The following is a 22769-nucleotide window of genomic DNA, read 5'->3' on the forward strand; positions in this document are numbered from 1 at the left end:
AGAAATTTAGTCCTGGTGAAATGACTTAGGCTGTTAAGCAAAGGTTTTAGCTAGTTTTGAAAGTTACCTTTATTAACAGAACGTCACTGCCAATGCCAATAGGTGTCCCCAATCTGGAGTGCGTTACAAGGAGAAACTTTATTCAGTTGAAAAAGCCGCAAAACCAGGAAATACAGCCTCCAAGGAACGCAGTTCCCGCCAGAAATGGAAACCACCCTCCCAGAGACAAATGGGAGGCTTATATAGAGATAGTGCCTGCCCTGATCCCTGATTGGTCCACTTCAATGCAAATAAGCCCAAACTTGCATTTGATTGGTCCAAATAGCACTGTCCTGATTGGTTAAAATCGCAGGTCCTGATTGGTCGTTATGGAGCAGCTCTGATTGATCAGGAAAGATGCAGATAGAATACAGGTGAACAGCTAGGATTCAAGAGGTGCCTTTTCCCTGATACTAAGCTTGCAAGGCTCCAATTATGAATTTGGGCCCAGCTAACCGTTAGGAGCCCTTTTTGGCAGAGGGAGTCCTTCTGGGGTCAACGCCTTCATCCCTAACAGTTAGCGCTCTGACACAAACAGGCCTCATTCTGTCACGTGTAGATGAGTCCCCCCCTTTAACTTCCTGACCAAGCTTAGTTGTGGAGATAACCCCGTAAAGCGGGGAGGCCAGCAGGCTATTTGAGGTCAAGGGTGATAAAGCAGAGGGCCAAGGTCACCCAAGAGTAGATGAAGGTGAGGGCGGGCTGGGTTTCATTCACATTTTCGGGCCCAGCGCTCATGCTGAGGAGACTGGTTTTCAGGTGCTTGGGGCACCCTCAGCTCCAGTCCTCCACAGAAAGTGGGAGGAAGCGGTGGCTTAACTCAGAAAGCTGAGCGACAGTATACGGTCTAGGGAACACGCTCGGGTCAAGTCGCGCGACCAAAGGGCGGAAAACGGAGAGCGTGCCGCATACAAGTGTGCAGGGCTTGCGGCTGGTTTGCTTGCTGGCTTAAATGTGCCCTCGGGGGGCTTGGGGGGACGGCCCGAGAACCCAGAATTGCACGGACTGCTTGGGGGACCGGCGATGGGGAGCCCATGAGGCGCTGAGATAGTCTGAACAGGATGATCAGGTGTGAGGGCAACAAGGCCGGACTGGAACAAAGGCGCTGTTGGGCAGCAAGAGGCCATCGTAGCGGTCGGGTTTACCCGGAGCGGCGCCGTGAACGCTTGTAGCCAGGAGACCGAACGGCTGCGACCGCTGGGGACGCACCTCCCAGGCCCCGCCCTTCCTAAGCCACGCCCCTCGCGTCGGCCAATAGGAGCCCGGGATGTTAGCGGGTGGGAGGCGCGGTCGGGTTGCCACAGCCGGAGCTGGGCGGCGGCGGCGGCGGGCGCTGCCGGAGGAGTCTCGCAGATTCCGAGGCGGTGGGGCCAGCGATCGTCAGGCTCCCCGCCTCGGACGGCCTCCCGCGGAGGGCTGCCGCCCGGACCCTGAGGCTGCCCGTCGCACACGCCTGCGAGTCCCTCGCGACCGGATCCCGGTCTTGCTCGACTCCCGAGCGCCCTGTCACAGCCCCTGGCCAGATTGCGGTCCCCCTCCCGACGGGATCCGCCGTTCCCGCCCGCGGCCTCCCCACCCTCGGCGGCCGCTGCGGCCCTAGGGTGTGTCTGCAGCCGCGAGCGTCCCACCCTCTCCTCGGCCAGGTCCCCCACGCAACCGTTTTTTTCCATTTCTGCAGCATCTTCTGTCGGAAGGATGCCAAGAGCGTCTTCCAAGGAAGTGTCACTGACCAGCTTTCGAGCCGGGACAATAGATGAACAGAAGGCTCTAAGGGCTTCTTGACCACCACGGTGGGAGGGACAGCCAGCGCTGATTCCTTATCTTTCGGTTTATCCTCGGGCTGTAACCGTGACTCCAGATTTTGCTTTGTCCCCAAGCCTTCCCCTTTTCTCTGTTTCCTTTATCCATTTTATCCTGTGTAACAGAGCATTCGCCCCAAAACAACAAAGGAACAAATACCCAAGGAGCAGGGTGGGCATCCGCAATTTCAGATCCTTTTTCAAATTGTGGTTAACCCTTTGGTGAAGGAAGACGCCTGCAGAATCCGAAGATCCTATTGTCTCCATTTAGCCCTTTCCCCCACCCCACCCTCCTAATTTACATAGATTGAGGTGGACTTTAGAATAAGCAGAGGCATCCAGCCTGTAAGACAGGACTGCATGCTGGAGAAGGAATTACTTCAGGTTGTGTGGAAGTGAAAAGCAGTAACCTGGTCACTTTTTGCAGTGACCTAAGCGCGCCAAAAAGCAAATGTAGTAAGGAGCATGGTAGCGTTTCATGCTTTTGCCCTGAGGTGAAGTTCTCATGGTAGACGCCTTGAGGATGCTAGAGAATCGAGAATTCCGATAATGTTCTCTTTGTGGGCACTGTATAATGACACTTGTGGGTGTTGTTCTTTGCTTATGTTAGGCAGATCATTCAAATTTCTATGAAATAAGAAATTGTAGTGATAGTACTCTTACTTTCGAGATAGTTTTGCTTAGAGGACGCCTGGAGGCGGCTTTTTTTTTTTAATTTTTAAAACGTGGTGGGATTATAGTATAGTGGGTATGATCATGGTTTTGGGAATTCTCATAAGGTTATCATAATACACACAAAGTGCTTTGGAACAGTTTCTCTGCAGATTTTTATTCAACATTTGTAATTAAGGCAGAGATCTTCATTTGATGTTTCACTTATGTATGCTAAGCACCTAAAACAGTGCCTGACACGAAGTAGGTACTCACTAAATATTTCTTGTTAGATGAATGACTTTATCTATGATGGGCACCATTCTTGGCCCTGGGGATGCAGCAAAAAAGTAAAATAATCAAGGCCCTGCTCTCATTGAGCCTGTTTTAGTGAACTTTATATTTTAGCAGTGCCAAGAGATTACTACTCAAATATTACTAAGAATGCTTTTAAAATATAAAGAAAACCTATTATAATACTCAGTTACATGGGTGGAGAAATACATGAATTCTGATATAATCTGATATGTTCTGACGGACACGTTTTATGGGCCCAGCTTGTGGTGCATCTTATTAAACAGTTACTTGCTCTTTACTCTTGGTTTGATTTTTTTCTTTTCTTTTTTTTAAAGATTTTATTGGGGAATTGAGAGAGGGAAACAGCGCTGGGGAATCGGGGAAGGGGAACAGACAAGTTGCTGTCCTTTTGTTCTTCAGTCTAGTTGTGGAGGACGTCCCTTCACTGGCCCATGTTGGTATTATCATTGCGCTCTTCCCGGGCGAGGCAGTCGCTTGCTGGCCATTGGACGGCCACTCACAAAAGCTCAAGCCAGCTGCCGGCCAGCCCCACTGCAGCCTACGCCGTTGCCAGTCACGGCAGCCCAGCTCCAGGTTGAGCTGTTGTTCACCATCTTAGCTGTAGAGGGCACAGCATCACTGGCCCTCATGTGGGATCTGAACCTGGGCCCTGCTGCTCAGAGCTGGCGTCCCAAGCCAACTCCTAACCAATGCACCACTCGGCCGGCCCTGTTTTTTTCTTTTTTAACAAAATGTGTTACTATCATTATGATATATTTAATTGTAATGAATTAGGTTAAAATTTTCCTTTTTGGAGGGCAAAACAATTGAATATTGGAAATTTCAAGTGGTTTAACTAGTATAAACTAGTTTTTTGTTGACATTAGGACAGTGCCTTTCTTTTCTCTCTTTTAAAATCAGTCCCTATTAGGTCACAGTTTGCAAAGATCAAAACTTTGAGTCTTAAGTTTACCATTGAGTAATTCATCTATGCTTTCATTTAATAAACATTGGTCCAATGATAGATAACTTTTTTACCCTGTTAGAAGTTAAAGTCCAGTACTTTGAAGGTATCTAATAAATATTATATCACAGTATCCAGTAGAAAATCTTTAGGAGTTTGCTTAATATGTCATAGTAATTAAGCAAATATTGCACCACTTGGCATTACACTCATGTTTCTAGTTGAAACTGGTTATCAGGTTAATTTTGATTGTCAAACCAGAAAGTATATGAACCCCTGAAAAATTCTATTGAAGATTATCATACTCTTTCTTATAACTTTATTTACATGTAGATCTTATGTCACTTATATTATTTTTGGCCTTCCTAGACTTTTTGCTTCCTGGATGGTCAAGAAATGAGCTATTAGGCTGAACACTATTTCAAAGCCAAATATAAATGATTGCTGATGAATTTGTGTAATCTGTATCTGAACACATTTGCATTGTGTGGGTAATTAGAGCAAAGCCTTTAATTCCTTGACACCTAAATCTTGTGGCCTATAGGTATATCTAAGGGCAATGGAAGTAGTTGTAAACTCGGGAGAGTTCTAATCTCTCAAGATTTTCATCTATCAAATGGAGAGATGGTAAACCGTAAGCAGATTTCATCCGCACGCGCGCGCGCGCGCGCGCGCGCGCGTGTGTGTGTGTGTGTGTGTGTGTGTACACATAGGAATGTATATATATGTATACACACACACACACACACACATGTCGTATATATATGTAGCATTGACGTTCCTTTTATAACACCCTGATAAGTGGTTATTAACAATTGTGACAGATCATCGGGCTGCCCACTTCCCTTTTGGACTGCTGAAGTTAGTAGGTCTTAGTGCACTGCCCCCTAAAACTCTGATTGCTGTTCTCCAGTGTAGTCCTTGATCTAGTTGAAGCCAACCTGTCCCATTAAGGTTTCTTTTTTGTTTCGTGTTTCCCTAGTCTAAACACATACTAGTTACGGAATAATTGTTCATCTTTATTAAGATATCTAGCGTTCACTGTTTTTTGGTACTGAGTTGGATGCTAGATATTTTAATAACCAATGTGTTGGGAAGGCCTGTGTTTGGATCCTTGCTTTGTTTTTTTTTTTTAGCTCTATGATTTGGGCAGTTAATCTGAATCTCCATTTTCTAAGCCATAAAAAGTGGAACTATTAAATACCAATCTGCCTGAAGTATATTAAGTATTAAATGATTTAACATATATAAAGCATTTAACAAAGTGCCTCGTACGTAGGAGGCCCCCTCACTACTTGTGTGTTGGGTGGATAAACTCACAGGAAGCACGTTAAGAGTGGTTCAATATAGGTAAAACATAGCATTCTTGGAAGGGACTATGGGTAATCTCACTAGACAACTGTGGCAGAAGAATAGACTGCAGAAGGCAGAGGCTGGAAATACCTACATGTGATGAGGATTTGAACTAAGGCAAAGAGCAGAAATTAAAAAGGGAGGATAGCTTTAGAAGACATTTCTGAGATGGAAAGATGAGATATGACTGCTGGATGGCAGAGGCAAAAGGAATCAAAGATAAAGCAGTGCTCTAGCTTGGGCCAAACAGTAATATTAATGTGTTTAACCAAGAGGAAGGCCAAGTTTGGGAGATGAGGTAATGAGTTTGGCTTTGGAAATGTTGTATTTGTACAGTACTTGGGGTCTATCTGGTGGAAAAGTCTCATAGGTACTTGGCAATATCTATGTGGAATTTTTAGTTTAGTAGTCTTCAGCATATAAATGATAGTAAATGGATGCATTCACCCATAGAAGCTATATTTCATAAAATGAGGAAAGAAACTTGGGCAGAACTGATGCTGTAGGGTTGAGCAGGAAAGGAAATTGGTGTGTGTGTTGGGGGCGGTCCTTTAAAAATGCTTAAACATTGTCAAGAAAGGACAGTGAGGGAGAAGCTAGCATTGACTGAGTAGTGAATATATGCCCTCCGAAAGCCTATGCATGACACGTGGTATTCGTGGCGGCCAAAGCACTAACCTGGTCAGACTCTGCCGACCTTGTGAGATCTGAAAAACTTGGGCTCAGGAGACACAAAGATCACTGAAGCCAAGAGAGAAGGTCTTAGAGGTGGAAGGGACTGATCCTCAGCCTGATACTAAGAAAGGTCCGGTAGGATGAGGATTCAGAAGAGAGCTTTGCATGTGACAATTAGTAGATGGATGGCGTTTCTTGACGTATCTCCTAATGGCTCCTTATTAAAGAAGCTCCCCTGATCCTGCCCATGTCTCAAACACGCATACACTCAGCACTGTGACTGTCCTCTCCCCTACTCTGCTTTGTGCTTATCACCACCTGCCATTTTGTGTACTTAATCATTTTTATTTATGTTTTCCCTAATTAGAAGAGTAGAAACTTCATAAGATCAGGAAGGCCTTTGTTTTTTCAGCATGTTTGCCTACCTCATATGACAGTTCCTGTCTCATGCTAGGTGCTCAACAAGTACAGACTTGTTGAATGAACAAATGGATCTATTTTAACGTAGTGGTTAGACCTAATAAAGTGTGCCTGCTGTTTAGACAGGCAGTGAATGAGGCGAAGGGAGCAGCTAGTCAGCAAATATGTCAGTGTTTCCCAAATGTGTTGCTCAGGACATCGGTCCTGAACATCTCTTAGGGGTAGAAGGATTCTGTTGGGGGAAATAACAGCGTACAAGATCTCTTTTTTTATAAGACTGGGCAAGTTCTGTTGTAAGAAAACCCACTTGTTTCATCTAGCGTTTTCCAAACATTTGACCACAGAGCCAGGGATGTGAGGGTGGTTGGTGAAAGTAGTGGAAATAGCTAGTCTGGTTCAGAGTAGGTAGAAAAGGAAGGGCAGCCGGGGACAGGTTATCAAGAAATTGCAAGTCACTCTGAGATCAAGAAAGAGATTTAGAGGAAGGCAGAGTCTGTAGTTAGAGATGGAGCTTGAGTATTTTAAACCAGAGGTGGACCCTTTCTAAGTTGTTTTAACAGTGGTTATTTTTGCTTAACTGGAGTGCAAGTGACTCCAGTGGAGGGTAAAGGTTATGTGTTGAGTAGGTTAAGTGTAAATGTTGAAATCTAGGATGAGCTGAAAACGGAAAATCTTGTGAGATTTTAAAGATTTTGGACCTGGAAGTAATTGATTTTAAAAAAGCATTGTAGGAAGAAAATATAACATGTTGTATGCTTCAAAAGAGAGGCTTGTTGCATTTTAAAAGTTGGATTCAGATGTTGAGGAAATAAACATATACACAGAGGCCAGAACAGTGTTAATTTTAAGATTTGTTTTCTTTTGAAAAAGTTCCCTCCTTTTTTTTTTTAAGATTTCATTGGGGAATTAGGTGAGGGGAATAGTGCCAGGGAATCGGGGAAGGGGAACAGACAAGTTGCTGTCCTTTTGTTCTTCAGTCTAGCTGTGGAGGACGTTGCTTCACTGGCCCTTGTTGGTATTGTGATCATTGCGCTCTTCCTGGGTGAGGCAGTCGTTCACCGGCCATTGGACGGCCACTCATGGCGGCTGCCAGCCACTCACGGTAGCTCACGGCAGCCCACTGCGTCAGGCGCTGCAGTCCACACCATCGCCGGTGACTCACGGCAGCCCAGCTCCAGGTCGAGCTGTTGTTCACCATCTTAGCTGTAGAGGGCCCTGCTGCTCAGAGCTGGCATCCCAAGCCAACTCCTAACCAACGCACCATTCGGCCTGCCCATTCTCTCCATTTTTTTAAAAAATGTGTACATTTAGAATGATGAGATAACAGCATATTATTTCCCATCACCTAAGTAATAGTATTATATAAAGATACCATTTCAAGCCTTATTATCACACAGGTTTTGAAGCAACTCATAACAGAACCAATAATGTGTGCAGGATAAATTTTGTAAGGAGAGATGGGCTTCTTGACAGTTTTGAATATTAAAATACTTTATATACTTGGTTCTGTCCATCAGTTTGAGTGCTTCTTTCCACACTGTTTGCTCTCTGCTCTAATAAATCAGCCCCCTGAATATCATCTCTCTACTGTATTTTTATAAGCCACACAATTCACTAGCTTCTACTACTCAGGAGAGATGAGTGGAGTTGGCCCTACAGAGTAGTAGGTTTTTTTTTTTTTTTAGTTCATTGGTTATGAAGCAGTTTTACATGTAACATCTCAATTGATCCTTTTAATTTTAAGGTAGATTGAGCAGATATTATATCCTCATTTGACAGATGTTAAACTGAGGCTGTGTATATGGTTAGTCATATGTTTTCTAGTTCATGTAGCAAAGACTTTTCCAACAAGGAGAGAGTTATATTCTTTTCTCTAGATCCTTGCAGATTCTCAGTTTTGTATTTAGACTAGAAGTAATGTCCTCAACATACAATTCATTCATTCCATCATCTGCAATTGGTCAGTTGGTTTAATCATTCTTACATATGACCAGTTTTTTTTGTTGTTGTTGTTTTTAATGTAAGACCAGTGAGGGAGATATCTTATCGCCCATGTACTTTTTTTGCTAATGTGGTCTTATGTAGATTTTATTAAATATGGTATATTTATCATGGTAGATTAGAGATAGTAAGGGGCCATGTAGGTCTTTTAACCTAACTTCCTTATTTTATCCAAGAGGAGTCAAACCTTAAAAAGGTTAAATACCTTCTCCAGGGATTCATAGTTCTAAGTGACAGAGCTGGGACTTGAATTTAGATAATCTGAGACAAATTCCATTGCCTTTTCTACACTGTCATATCTTTTAATGAATACCATTAGAACAAAATGTGACTTTTTGACTCTAAAGCCTAAGCTGCTTATCATGGCCTGTTGGTAGTTCTTTCCAGGGGGTAGCGACACCAACACACGTGTATATGCGATATTTTGTTAATTATAACGCTATGCCCTAAGACTAGCTGATAGAAAATTACAAAAGTATATATGTTTATTTTACTTATTTTGAATGAATGAATTTTTTTCTCTTTTGAGATAATTGTTTTGAAGTGCTTTTTCTTTAATGCTAGTACCTCCTTTTTATGTCTTTTAGTGATGATTTTCTCTTCCTTTAAAGGCAATTTGAACAAGTTTGATAATTGATAGGAATTAATCCCAGGAGTTGGATGTTATTATTCTATATTAGTTTTCTAGCTGCTATGATGTTAAGTTTTAAGTTTTCGAATTTAAAAAAAAATAGGAGATGATTTGATTCTTTGATATCTAAAGGCATAGTAAATCATGTAGAGCGTTAGCTTCTTAAGAGCAATGATTGCGTTACTGCACCCTTGGTCATAATTATATGATACATGTTTGGCAAGTAGTAGGTGCTCAAGTGGGCACTCGCATTACTTCCATGTGTTCAGTTGATTTTTCTCAATAGTTAATTTTTATAAGATTTTACTTTGTCATCTGTTTAACAAGGCGATACTGAAATGTACTTTTAAGTAAGAAAAATATGTGATACTTTTGAACATTTTGGGTTAATGAATTTTTCAATTATTGTGTAGAATTTAAAGGAATACATGAAAATGATAAATAAGCAAGCTTAATCGTTTATGCAGCATGTGGTATCACTTTTCCCATCATTGTGAAAACATTTTTATCTTAATGTACCTAATGGATTTCATCCAGCAACTGCCTCGAGTTTCATGATAGTGGAATGAAGTGATCCAGATAAATGAAGTTGCTTTTCCTAAATGACCTAGCCGCTGGGATAGGAGGACAAATCAGGCAAATCTTAGCTTTGCTATTGTAGTGTCCACTGCTTAACTGCCACCATAAACATTGCCTCCATTTGAGATGACAAATAGTCACTATCTACCTCTAAAATAGGGCAGTGGAGGATTAGAGAATGAGAGAACAAAACACTTCTGTTACTGCTTGATTATATTCCCACCAATGTCTATTTTGATTCTTCTGATTAGTTTTCTAAGTATCGTTTTTATAAAGTTACAGGTATGGAAATAAATTTACGGTTGATATTTGGCTACATAATGAAATGACAAATTGACTCAGTTATGCGGAATCCTAAAGAATGTACTTTTTTTTTTATCATTCTCATAACAAAATTTATTGCATTCAAGTACATGTTAGCTGTATTAATTGTTGATTTAGAAGTTGCAACTAGTTCTTCCTTATTTAATGAATTGTGCCCATAAGGTCATAATATATCAATTTGCTGGTCCAGTCAATCTTAATATAATATGTATAACATAATGAACAATTTCATAATACAGGCAGTTTGTGTAGTAATTGGGTGATCTTTTCCTTTCAGCATTATATACTTTCTAGTGTCTGGTGTTAAACAAAACAGGATTCTTTCTATCCTAGATCATGTCAGGAAGCTACTTCACACTGATCACCAGTGTTATTTCTTAATGCTTTGAAGATTTACAATATATGATATTAACCTTAAGATAAATTTGGTTTTTAAAGGTTAGTAATTTCCCGTAAAGATAGCCTATTAATTAAGATAATATGGTAAATTGATTTGGTTAAAGTAAAAGTAAAACAGATATTTCCAAAGTACCAGTTTGGTTACCCTTAAATCATGGCTTCTGTATTTGGCATGTTTTTTTTGACCACTTAAAACTCTTAAGTCTTGTGCCCATTTTTATTGATAATGTTTATTTCAAAATAAAATGGCATTTCACAAGAACTGACATTTTACATATGAAACTAAGAGAAGACATTAAAACTTGGAAGGGACACAATTTGAGCTATAGAATTTACTGACTAAATTATTTTCTGTTTTAGAAAATGGAAGTGTCCAAGTTGGAGAGTTATTACCTTGCAAGATTTGTGGAAGAACATTTTTTCCAATGGCATTAGTGAGTACCTTTTCCTTTGGAGTTTGATAGATCAGTAATTATTTAATACTTCTGAACAGCTCTCATGGAAAGAACCTCTGGAATAATTTCAACAGATACTGGCTAGTGTTCAAGAATATCGGTTCCTCTACATCATTCTTCCAGAGTGATCTTTCCTTAAGAGTTTGATTGGTCTTCAGAACTTCTCTATTAAAGTGTTAAAGTGTTCCTCTGTTTGTGGAAATATTAACAAAAACAAAAAAGAACGTAAAACTGTTAGAAATGCATAATGATGTATTTTTGGCTGGCGACCGATCTGCCTCAGCCAGGAAAAGCGCAATGATAATACCAACATGGGCCAGTGAAGCGACGTCCTCCACAACTAGACTGAAGAACAAAAGGACAGCAACTTGTCTGTTCCCCTTCCCCGATTCTCCAATGCTGTTCCCTTTCCCAACTCCCCAATATAATGTTTAAAAAAAATAAATTAATTAAAAAAAAGTGCACCTAAAATATATTACGCATTCTTTAGATACTTTTAGATACTTGGTACATACAAATAAAAGCACTTTTAACTGATTTTAACATAAACTATCCAGCTTTGTAGACATAAGAAAAAAAATGCCAGTGTACCTGAAATATTGTTTTACCTTCAAATATGAATAAAGATTTACTAATATTTTGATGTAGAATAAAGACTTTTCTTTGAAGATGGATTTGCTATTAGAATTCTGCCACATTTCATTTTGCATCCTCTTGATATTTCTAGTTCGTTTCTTCAAATCAAAGTGAGGAATTGATGATCCATGAATGTCTGTCTGACTACAGGCTTCTCTTAAATAATGACAACTTTTCTTAATTATTTAAAGATGGCTTGCCCACACTTAATTTAGTGATATTCTTTTTCTTTTTTTTTTGGTTATCAATTCACTATTTTTCAAACCATTTTCAAAGGATTCAGCTGAATTTTCACTGAAAAAAAGGTCCTTTTTTTTGCCCTCATTTAATCAATATTTAATTAAATGATGTATCACAGTAACAGCTACAATTTTGGGTACAAGCACTGCATACTTTTGACATATACAACTCAGTATGAGAAGATATGTCTACTAGAAAGTCACCGGCTAGCCACACTTTTGTTTTTTTAATATTTATAAGATTTTATTCTAATAGCTATCATCATAGTGCTTGTTTGTTGTAATGAAAACTGAAAACAGATATGTAAAGCAATTGATTACTAATTGTGTATTGAAAATAGGAGTGGTTTCCAGACAACAAACCAACCATTCAGAGGTTTCCTCCTTTCCCAGATAAAGTTTAACAGTTCCAGTTTGTTCACTCAGTTCTTATCAAAATGCAAAAGAAAAAAAAAGTGCATTTACTGTACTGATGTCATCAGTCAACATGTTTGATTTATCAGAGGGAGAATGATTATTTATCGATAGGTTAACTGGCAGTCAGTTAAAAGAGCTTCTGTTGTAATGTCCTTGAAATGAATACATGAATAATTGAATGTAGGAGTTGGCAGCCATGTTAAGAAAGCAAATCCTATAGGAGTGGAACACTAGATAGCTCAAGAAAAATCCTTGGTAAAGAAAGGTGGAAAACCTGAGCTTCAGAAAGAAGGAAAGGGATGATTGTGAAGGAAGGATGCAAATCAGACCCTTTCATCCTGTTATTTTGTTAACTTTATGTTACCATACTCCTATTATGTTCACTTTAGTAATCCAAACTACTACTATTATGTTAACTTTTGTAATCCTAACTCTAATGTATTCTGCATTTACATTCTTTTTTTAGTATCTACTTTCAGGTATTTAGTAATGAAAATAACTTTTTTTCCCCACTCAGATAGCTTTGACTTGGTTACATTATTATCCTTATTCTTAGAAGTGTGAAAGCTTAGAGAATGTTAAAGAACTCTGTAAAATGGAAATCTTATTTATATATGTATTATTTATTTATTTCATCTTCAGGTATTTAACCTGGTCTTAATGACAATTTAAAGTTTTATAGTCTTCCCTTCTGTAGAAAAGAAAATGATACATTGCTTTTCTTCATCTTAACAGAAAAAACATGGACCCATCTGCCAGAAAACTGCCACGAAAAAACGGAAGACTTTTGATTCAAGCAGACAAAGAGCTGAAGGAACTGATATTCCAACAGTAAAACCTCTTAAACCTAGGGTAATTATATAACATTTTGAACAGTATGAATCTTGCTGCTATGTATATTGAAAAAATTGTGCTATTATACTAAGATTGATGAATAACCAGAATTTTGTGTCTGTTTAGAAAGATCAGAAACTTATTTAACTTTTGCAAAGGGAAGACCAAACTACTGTCTCAAACTCCAACTATTACAGTGAAATTTTTATAACATTGGAGAACCCCTTGCTTAGCCAAGGATGGAAATAATTAAAAGTCCTCACGTGTTCTTTTTAAGTCTTTGTAAATTATCTCAGATATCATTTAAGTATAACTTCAAGTTTATCTTACCAGTAGTGTGAATCCCTATATATACAGGTAAAGCTATTATTTATAGATACCTTAGCATAATAGATATTGATTATTTTGATTGATTGTCAGTATTAATGATCTTATGTTTTCTGGGGAAAAGTTTATCAGTTGTGCATTTGTCCACATATAGTCAATGTCAACTTATTTTCTGTCTTGTAGCTAAAGCAGTGAATCTCCTATGACAATATCTCCTTAATAGCACTATGATATAATATATTGCTAAGAATAAATCCCGTAAATACTTTGTAAGACAAAGTTTTGAAGAGTTATTTCAGTGAAATAGTCAAATTTGAGTACTTGATTGAATAGATTTTTGAAACAAAACCCTGCTTTCAGTGGTAATAACTTCTGCCAGTGGTACAGGAAAACATTTCCCTATAGATCAGTTAATCTTACTAATAAAATCATTTAGTAATAGAAAAATCAAGTGTTCATCTTTGTATTTCTGCCTATTTAAAGGAAGAATGGTGAAGTTTGGTATATAAACCAGGGGTGAGCTGCAGGAACCTGGAGAGCAGGGACCAGGATGAGCTGGCTGGGATGGACAGAAGCCAGGAGAGCGGAAGTGGGGAGGAGAGGCACAGAGGGCCCAAGAGGCCTGGCCAGCGGCAGAGGCTCTCAGAAAGAAAAAAAATAATAAGAATTAAAACCCTTTCTGAAGGTGAGGGGCCCACTCTCAAGGGTTATGTCTTTTTTGAAGAGATTAGTGTGGGGACTGCGGGGAGTATGGCTGGCAGCGGTCGTCCTCTTGGACCCACATTGTTTTAGAGAAGCAGAACAGGTATGTCTTATTACACAGAGAGACCTTGTTTGCATCTGTATCTGATGCAACAGAGAAGAGAGCTATTGGTTTGTCTAGCCTAGAAGGCTATGTTAAGCCTCTCCCTCTCCCGAAAACCTCTTGTAAGTAGCTGTACCAGGAAAGCCTAACTCATTCAATGACAAGTAATAAAACAACATTAGATCAGCATTGATACAGAGATACGATGAGGGGAAAAGGTAGAAGAGAACAGCGAAACTGACCAGTAGATGAGTCATACTCATTATAGAGCACATAAATGTTGTGATCAGACATTTCACTGTAAAATAAAAAACTCGAAATAATCAACCATCTCAAACATGTAAATGTGCTTATATTTAGTAAAGGTTTTTTGTGTCTATATTCATGAGAGAGGCGGATCTATCATATACTTTTTATGAACGTTTTGTTGCTCTCATAAGACTAGTTGGAAAGCTGTTCTCTTATTTATTTTTCTTTAAAAGAGTTTAAAAGATTGATGCTATTTCTTCCTTATATGTCTGTAAGAACGCAACAGAAAAGGCATCTGGTCTAGGAGGTTTTTTTGTGTGTTTTTTAATAGATTCATTTTTTAAAAATATGTAATACTGATTTTCTGTTTCTTGTATCTTGTGTTTCTCAAGGATATTCATTTCATCTTAATTGTCAAATTTATTAGCATAAAGTTTCTTTATAATATTTTTTGTCTCATGTTTGTAAGAACTGATCATGTACTATTTTCCATTCTTGGTAATCTGTATCTTTTTTTTTTATTAGTCTTGCCTTATTAGTATTTGTAAAGAACCATCTTTTGACTGTTGATTCAACATATAGTCGTGATTTAAAAATAAAGACATAATAGGAATAATTGGATATTTCAATAATTTGATAAAATAAATCTGTTGTAGCAGATAAGCCAGCATCATGTTTAGTGGAAAGACACTTAGAGGTAGTTCCGTTTAAGTCAGAAACAAGATTGAACTCCAACCAATTCATTAAGTGCTTGCCAGAAGTTAGGTAATAACAAGAAATTAGTTTCATGGGGATTGGAAAAGAGAGAAAACTGCTTTGTTCAGAGATGAAAACCCAAGAGAATCAACTGGGACATTACTACAGTTAATACAGAAATTACTAGATTTCATTTCAACAAATAACAGTGACATATAAATGAACAAAAGACCTTACATAAGAGCAACACCAAATATAAAATATTTAGGAATAAACCTTATAATAATAAAGGTATAAGACTTCCACAAGTATTTTTAAAAACTACTGGAAGACAAATGAACACTTCTTCAAATGGAAATATATTTCATATACTTGGATAGGTAGACTTAGCATAATAAAGTTTTTAATTTCCTTAAGTTGTTTATGAATATAGTGTTTAATATTTCCAGTTAAAATATAGTCTTTAAAAAAAAATTAGACCAGCTGATTCTAAAGTTCATATGGTAAGTTATCAGAATAATCACAAAAATTGTAAAAGAAGCAGAATAAAGTAGATTTACCCTACCAGATATTAAAATATTGTTATAAAGTCTCAACATTTAAAATACTGGTATTGACACAAGGATAGTCACAATAATGGAACAAAGTAAAAAGTTCAGAAATCAATCCAAATACAGAAGAAAACCGATAACTGTGTTACCCCATTTTAGGGGGAGTCAGTAAGGGATGGTGAGACAGCTGCAGAGCCCTGTTAACAAACCAAACATCAAGTGGGATCCATGTGTCACACCGTATATCAGCGTCAATTCGAAATGAACAAGAGATTTAAAATTTTTGAAATGAGGCTACTAAAGTTCTGGGTGGAAACGTGGAAGATTTTCATTTTCCTTTGGTGTGACCTTGGGCCTTCCTGACCTTCGACTGCAAATCCAGAGACTATAGAGATTTGTACAGTAAACCATATTTAAGAAATAATTCTTCGCATCAGAAGATCCTTAGACAAGGTCAAAAGACAGACATAATTGTTGGGGAGGGTTAGGGCTAATTTCCTCTAAAAAGTTACAGGAAATTGTTTTTTAAAAAAAAGCCAAGTAACCCAACAGGTAAGTTGACTGGCAGTTCACAGAGAAGGCAAGACAAGTGATTCTTAATGATATGAAAAGACGCTCAAGCTCATTCATTATAAGAGAAAAGCCACTTAAAACCATAGAGAACTCTTTTTCACCTCTCTAATCAGCTGAAAATATACTCCCTTGGAGAAACTATGGAAAAACTGGGAAATACACTTTTAGTGGGAGCTTAAATGGATATAACACCTACAGAAGTTAATTTAGCAGTGTCTATCACAATTACAATTGCATTTTAAAAATTGCATATACTATATAGTTGTACAAAGTGTTGTTTTGTAATTGTGAATTGAAAGGAGACCATTTAAGTACTCCTGATAAGAGCACATTTAAAGTAATATGGCATTTCCTCAAGTTTTATTTCAATTTACTTAAAAAAGAAAGTTCTGGAACTTTTTCTTTCGTTATAGCCTGAACCACCTAAGAAGCCATCTAACTGGAGAAGAAAACATGAAGAATTCCTTGCTACCATAAGAGCTGCCAAAGGCGTTGATCAGGCGCTTAAGGAGGGGGGCAAGCTTCCTCCTCCCCCTCCCCCCTCCTACGACCCTGGTATGTGGGGTGCTGTGGACGGAACGTTTCTGTAGGGAGGAAACACTGATAGAATTTGTATAAACGTCCGTTGCTACTGAACTTCATTCAGTGTTGAACACAGAAATGCATCTTTTTATTGCCAATACTTTTATTTAAACATAAAGTATTATAATATTTTAGAAATTATTGTAGTAACTCTTAAATGTTAATATTCCAGGAAATATTTTAATAATGCTCACTATGGATTGAAATGTAGTCTTTTAGTAAGATTCCGACAGTTTTGTTGCCTAGTTCTTTGGAAACTTCTCCCTCTGGGAAAGAAAAAAAATCATAACATTGATATCTAAAATTTGGAAATCGATGAAGATTTAGCAATCTTCTAAAATTTACAGTTCATGTGGGGAAACTACCAGATAGATTGATATACCTAAATTATACCCTAAACTTATGTATTATTATGTTTTCTTCTTGGGTAGGTAGAAGCTGCTTATTAATGTTAACAAAAGCAAAGCAGGATGCTGGCAACACAATTTGAGATACTAAGATACTGAAAGATTTAAAACACCACAGTTGACACTTTGACATTGGTTATTAGACTAGCCCGGGGTTCGGCAAACTGCGGCTCGTGAGCCACATGCAGCTCTTTAGGGACGTACATGTGGCCCTGAAGTTAAATTGAAAATGAAAATAAAACAATCATAGTTGCATTTATGAAGTTTTTAAAGGATATAATTCACATAATGGTGATTTCATGTGTTTTATGGCTCTCGAATAATTTTTAAATTGTTGTGAGGGACAGCATTGGCTCTTCCATCTCAAAAGTTTGCTGACCTCTAGACTAGCCTAAAGAGGTAGTTATTGTAATATAACAAATTAGCTGCATTAAAATTGTGTTAGTATTCTAGATTAGGATTTATTTCTTAGTAAAGAGAAATTTATTTAGAAAATCTAGGTATGATTTTCTAGGTACATTTTATTGTAGAGGAGAAATTGGCAAACTATTTCAATAAAGGACAGTAAATATCTTAAGCCACAGGGTTTCCCATTTTTAGAACTACTCAACTCTGTAACTATTGCAAGAAATCAGCTACAGACATTATGTAAATGAATGTGGGTGTGGCTATGTTCCAATAAAACTTTATTTATACAAACAGGCAGCAGGCAGTCCGGATTTGGCCTGGAGGCCCTAGTTTGCCAACCCTGTTCTAGAGTAATTAATTTTAATGTTATGAGTGTTTGGGGGCTGTCCTAACTGGGTTTGGGTCTCTTCTAATTCTCCCTTAATTTTCCCCATGAAGTTTAATTTTCTCTGTTTTGGAGGTATTTGTGTTACATCTTATTCAACATTACTATATTTCTCAAGTTTACATAAGTCAGAAAGCAAGGGTGCCAGTTCTTCAGGATAATTGGGGCTTTAGAAATTCTTTAATCTCTTAGTCCTAACAAAACAATTTCTTTGCTATTAGAAACTTTAGACTTACTGCACTAGTTAACAAGACAAATTTCTAAGCTTCAGATGAGTATAAATTCTAAATTGCAAACTCCATATCAAAAAGTAAACCTGTTGAAATAAATTGTAAAAGCTCTCAACTGAGACGCTGAGAAGACATGAATATAAAATTTATCAGTGTCAAAAAAAAACCTGGAGATTTAATTTTAAAAGAAATTTTATTTATAATATAAATTGCATCTTAGAATATTTTATCGTGGAAGCATTTGTTCTTTCTTAAATTTGAAGTAATTATTTTAATAAGGTATATTGTTATTGCTTTTTCCATCTGTTGAGACCTTTTTAGAGGTCTCAAAAATGGAAATAAAACTGTATAAAGTTGATTAAACTATTTCTTGACAGTTTTCCTCTAATTAAAATAGAAGATTTTAGCAGATGATCCCAATTTTTAAAATATATATTTAATGCAATGTGTTATTACTGCTTAGCTAGTCTACCATACAAAAAATATGTATATATGATGAAAACATATGGCATTATAGAGGCAAAAAAGAAATAACATTTTTCCTCTCTTACTCATTTTTAACACTGAGGATTTATCTTTTGTTTTTGTTTTTTTTTTTTCCCTCTCAAATTTGATTCTACTTGGGGAGAAAATTGGAATTTATCATATATTAGCAGACTTTTTCTTATATGTCTTTACCAAATTTAGATAAGGTAGGTTGGGTGGTTATAAGGCAATGAGAGTTTTTGCTTATCAAATGTTATTACTTACACATACATCTTGAATTAACATTCATAAAAACTTATAATTCTTTATGTCCCATTTCAAGTATTAGGTTATTAATTTGTTTCTTCTTTCTATTTTAGATTATATTCAGTGTCCATATTGCCAGAGGAGATTTAATGAAAATGCAGCTGATAGACATATAAATTTCTGTAAAGAACAGGCAGCACGTATTAGTAACAAAGGCAAATTTTCTACTGATACCAAAGGAAAAGTGACTTCTCGTACACAGGTGAAATGCTCAATTTAATAATTTCTACAAACAAATGAAAAAATGACGTTTTCAAGTTCGCTGTTTTGTGTTTATACTTTACAGAACATTTAAGTACAGTTTTCTCACCTGTGAAAATTTATGTTACTGTTCAGAGATTTAGTAAGCAATTTGAATGGCTAATTGAAAACAAATAATTAAAATAATTAATTTGAAATAGACTTGAGTTAGTAGAGACTTGAAATTACACAAATTTTAGAGGTATTAGGAAGTAAGAAAATAAGTTAAAAATAGGTTAAGCAGAGTCAGAATAAATCAGAAGTGTTAGAAAAGTGAGAAAATGAAATGTTTCCATGTTATATATAACTCATATACATGAGGGAATGCAAATATAGGGTGAAAGCCACACTGCTGCTTTTGAACTTTTAGGCAAATAACATTTCATGAAATAACATTTCATGTCAGCCTTTATTTCATCTGTGAAGGGGTAATCTACATGATTATTGTAAGAAGCAAATGAAATAATGTATGTGAAAGTACTTAGCAAACCATAAATCATATATGTGAAATTTTTACAGTGCTATTATTTTTCTTCAAGCGTATTATTATACACAAACATTGATAATGTCATAATTCCAAGCAAATTTTTTACACAGCCTTCATTTGTAAACAATTTTTTTAGTACTATAAATCTAGCATGCAGAAAATATATCCATTTCTCTTGTTACTTAAGAATTAAATATTAAAAGACCCCATTACAATTGGGGCCTCCTTGAGAGAATCCTCTTATTGAATTTTTGTTAATATTATTGGAAATGGAGTACATCATTATTATTATCATTGTGGGAAAAGAACAGTGACTCTTTTTGAATAATTTCCAAAACAGGTGTCAAACAACACATGTTTTTTACATAAGCAGTTACAGACACTAATACGATTTTTTTGTTTTGTTTCAAGAATAAAGTAGTCAATAGACAAAGGAAATACAATAGAATGTGTATACTCCAACAACTTGGTGCCAAATGACTGGTAAATGTAAAATCCAGGTAGTTGATAGTTCTCACCTTAATTTATATCAGTCTGATTCCACGCACCGTCATATATATTCATTTTAATGTAACCTCGTATTTTCTCATCTCTGTTCATTCACAAAATTTTTATTGAGTACCTTCTTTAAATGAGACACTTTACCAAGTACTGGGTCTATACTAGTAAACTAAATAGAATACTTTTCCTATATGCTGAAATGCATCCTTGTTATATTTAGCAACTTTAATCTGGCCTGATTACAGGCTACTTTTTGACCCTGCACTAATCAAAATAACGACACAAATACGATGAAGATCTATTTCCTACAGGTAAAAACCAGTTTTACCATTTAGTTAAACTTTTGTTATTATTATTCATTAGGAATTTTATCAAATTTAGGCCTGGTTATATTCAAGACCCAGGAAGAAATAGCAAATCAAAAATGTCATTTAATAGATACTAAATTAAAACATCTTATTATTCTGAAAGAGCAGATTATATTGAAATAGCCCATTTGTAACTTGGGTCCTGAAGCACTCTTTCATCACATTTGGCTAGGTTGAGTTACCTTATGAGCTTAAAGCAGTGTGATATATAGTTGACTACTGAGGCATTTTCAGTATTCTGGTGGATTATAACAATCAGACTTTATTCTAAAGTAATGAGGTTTTAAGTTTGGAAAGATGTTCAGTTTTTAATAAACTTATTTCTGATTATTAAAGGCATTCTGTTCTTTAGGAAATTGTTGAAACATATTTTTTTAAAAAGTTACCACAATAGTTAACATTTTAAATATTTACTCCAGGCTCTTACTGTATACAACACTTTTATTCTGATTGTTTTCCTCATCATTTTACCCAATTATTTTATTGTAAATTATGCACATAGAAAAGAATGCACAAACGTACATACATGCATAACCACAAGGTTAAACAGAACGTTCTCAGTCTTACAAAAGACTGCATGTTTCACTCCCAGAATATGATGTTCTCTCTCCCTCCTAGCCCCACACATGTAGTCACTATTCCAATTTTGCACATAATTAGTGTTTGCGTTTTTATATAGTCCCCAGACCACAATTACCCTTTTATTTACTGTATGGAGCTTTATAATCTTGATATCTGGTAGAACTAGCTCTCCTACCTTCTGTTTATTTTTAAGATTGTTTTAGCTAATCTTGGTCCTCTGTGTTTCTATGTAAATTTTGAAATCAGTTTTTCAACACACACACACCTACCTCTGTTAGATTTTTGTGTGGGATTGCACAGACTCAGTTGGTATTGAGCTGACATCTTTACTGTATTAGGTTTTGCAGTGTGTGAACACAGTATGTCTCCCATTTATTTGGCTCTTCTTTAATGTTTTTTGGTAAGTTCTATAATTTTCTGAGAAATTCTTCACATCTTTTATTAGATTTATTCTTACGTACTTGATGTTTTCATATTATAAATGCCAACTTATTTTATTTTAAAAGTGTTATTAACTTATAGAAACAGTTGATCTTTATTGATTTTTGTGTCCAGCTAAATTAGCCTAATTCTTTTATTCTAATAATTCATCTGAAGATATTTCTAATGTACATTTTTATTGATGACCAGCTTGATGGCTTTGCAATCAGGGCCAATGACTTTAGCCTTTTCAAATGTGCTGAATTCTGTATGGCTTAGCTTATATTATAGTCCATTTTTAAAATGCTTCTTATCATTGATATTTTCCCCTTTACCAATGTATAATTTTTTAATAAAAATCCCAAGGATATGTTACTATTCTTGGGATTTTTTTTCTTAGAAATTATGATACACATACTTAGCTTATCCAAGTTTAATCTGTAACTTGAAGCTCATACCAGACAAGGTATGACTCTTAACCCTCCTCCTGACATGCATACTGACATGTTGTGTATTTTCATTTCATCCTTTTAAAACACATTTCTTTAGTTTCCAAGTTTCTTAATTTTTTTTTTCATAGTTAGTTACTTCTCTCTGCACTTCTTTCTGGATTATATTTCAGATATATAACTCCTGTTCACTAATTCTCTCTTCAGCTATTTCAAATATACTTCTAAATTTGTACTTTGGGTTTTAAATCATCTTTTTGAGGTATAACTTAGGTATAACAAATTGCATCTATTTAAAGTATATACAATTTGAAGAGGTTTGATAGATCCATGTTCCTAGAAAACCATTGCCACAGTCAAGATAATGAATAAATCCTCACTCTCAAAAGTTTTTTATGCCATTTTATAGTCCACCTTTCCCTTTACCCATGCCCCAGGAAACCACTGATCTGCTTTTCATCACTATAAGTTAGTTTTCTTTTTCTTGAGTTTCATATAAATGGACTCATACATATATACTGTTATGTGTCTGTCTTCTTTAACTTAGAAAAATAATTTTGAATTTCATCCATGTTGCGTGTCAGCAGTTCATCCTTTTAAATTGCTGAGTAGATTATTTCATTGTATTGTAAGCACATTTTGTTTATTTATTCGCCTATTGATGGACATATGGCTTGTTTCCAGTCCTAGGCTATTATGAATAAAGCTGCTAGTAATGTTTATGTACAAGCCTGTATGGACATACGTTTTCATTTATCTCAAATAAGTACCTAAAGGCAAATGGCTGGGTGAGACAGTGGTTGTACATTTAAATTTTGTAAGAAATAACCAAACAATTTTCACAATGAATGTACCATTTTACATTACCACCAGCATTATCTGAGAGTGCAATTGTTGCTCATTTTCATCAGCACTCAGTATTATGAGTCCTGAGCATTTTCAGTGTTTAGTTGAAGGGTTGGTCCAAATAGCGCCTTCTACCATTGTATCAGAAACCAATGTCC

The 22769-nt window shown here is 36.5% G+C and overlaps 1 protein-coding gene across 1 annotated transcript in view; it reads left to right on the forward strand.

Annotated features, from left to right (window-relative positions):
- Nucleotides 1–1810: 1810 nt before the first annotated feature.
- The window catches only part of ZC2HC1A (zinc finger C2HC-type containing 1A), a gene marked incomplete at its 5' end in the record, with an annotated part of 38449 nt that continues 17490 nt past the window's right edge, over nucleotides 1811–22769 (forward strand). The window contains 5 exons of the mRNA XM_019651937.1: nucleotides 1811–1829; nucleotides 10493–10566; nucleotides 12615–12731; nucleotides 16328–16469; nucleotides 18772–18920. Of these exons, the coding sequence (XP_019507482.1) occupies nucleotides 1811–1829; nucleotides 10493–10566; nucleotides 12615–12731; nucleotides 16328–16469; nucleotides 18772–18920 (501 nt within the window). The remainder of the gene's footprint in view (nucleotides 1830–10492; nucleotides 10567–12614; nucleotides 12732–16327; nucleotides 16470–18771; nucleotides 18921–22769) is intronic.

The sequence above is a fragment of the Hipposideros armiger genome, unplaced genomic scaffold (assembly GCF_001890085.2).
Source record: "Hipposideros armiger isolate ML-2016 unplaced genomic scaffold, ASM189008v1 scaffold_170, whole genome shotgun sequence".
Taxonomy (NCBI): domain Eukaryota; kingdom Metazoa; phylum Chordata; class Mammalia; order Chiroptera; family Hipposideridae; genus Hipposideros; species Hipposideros armiger.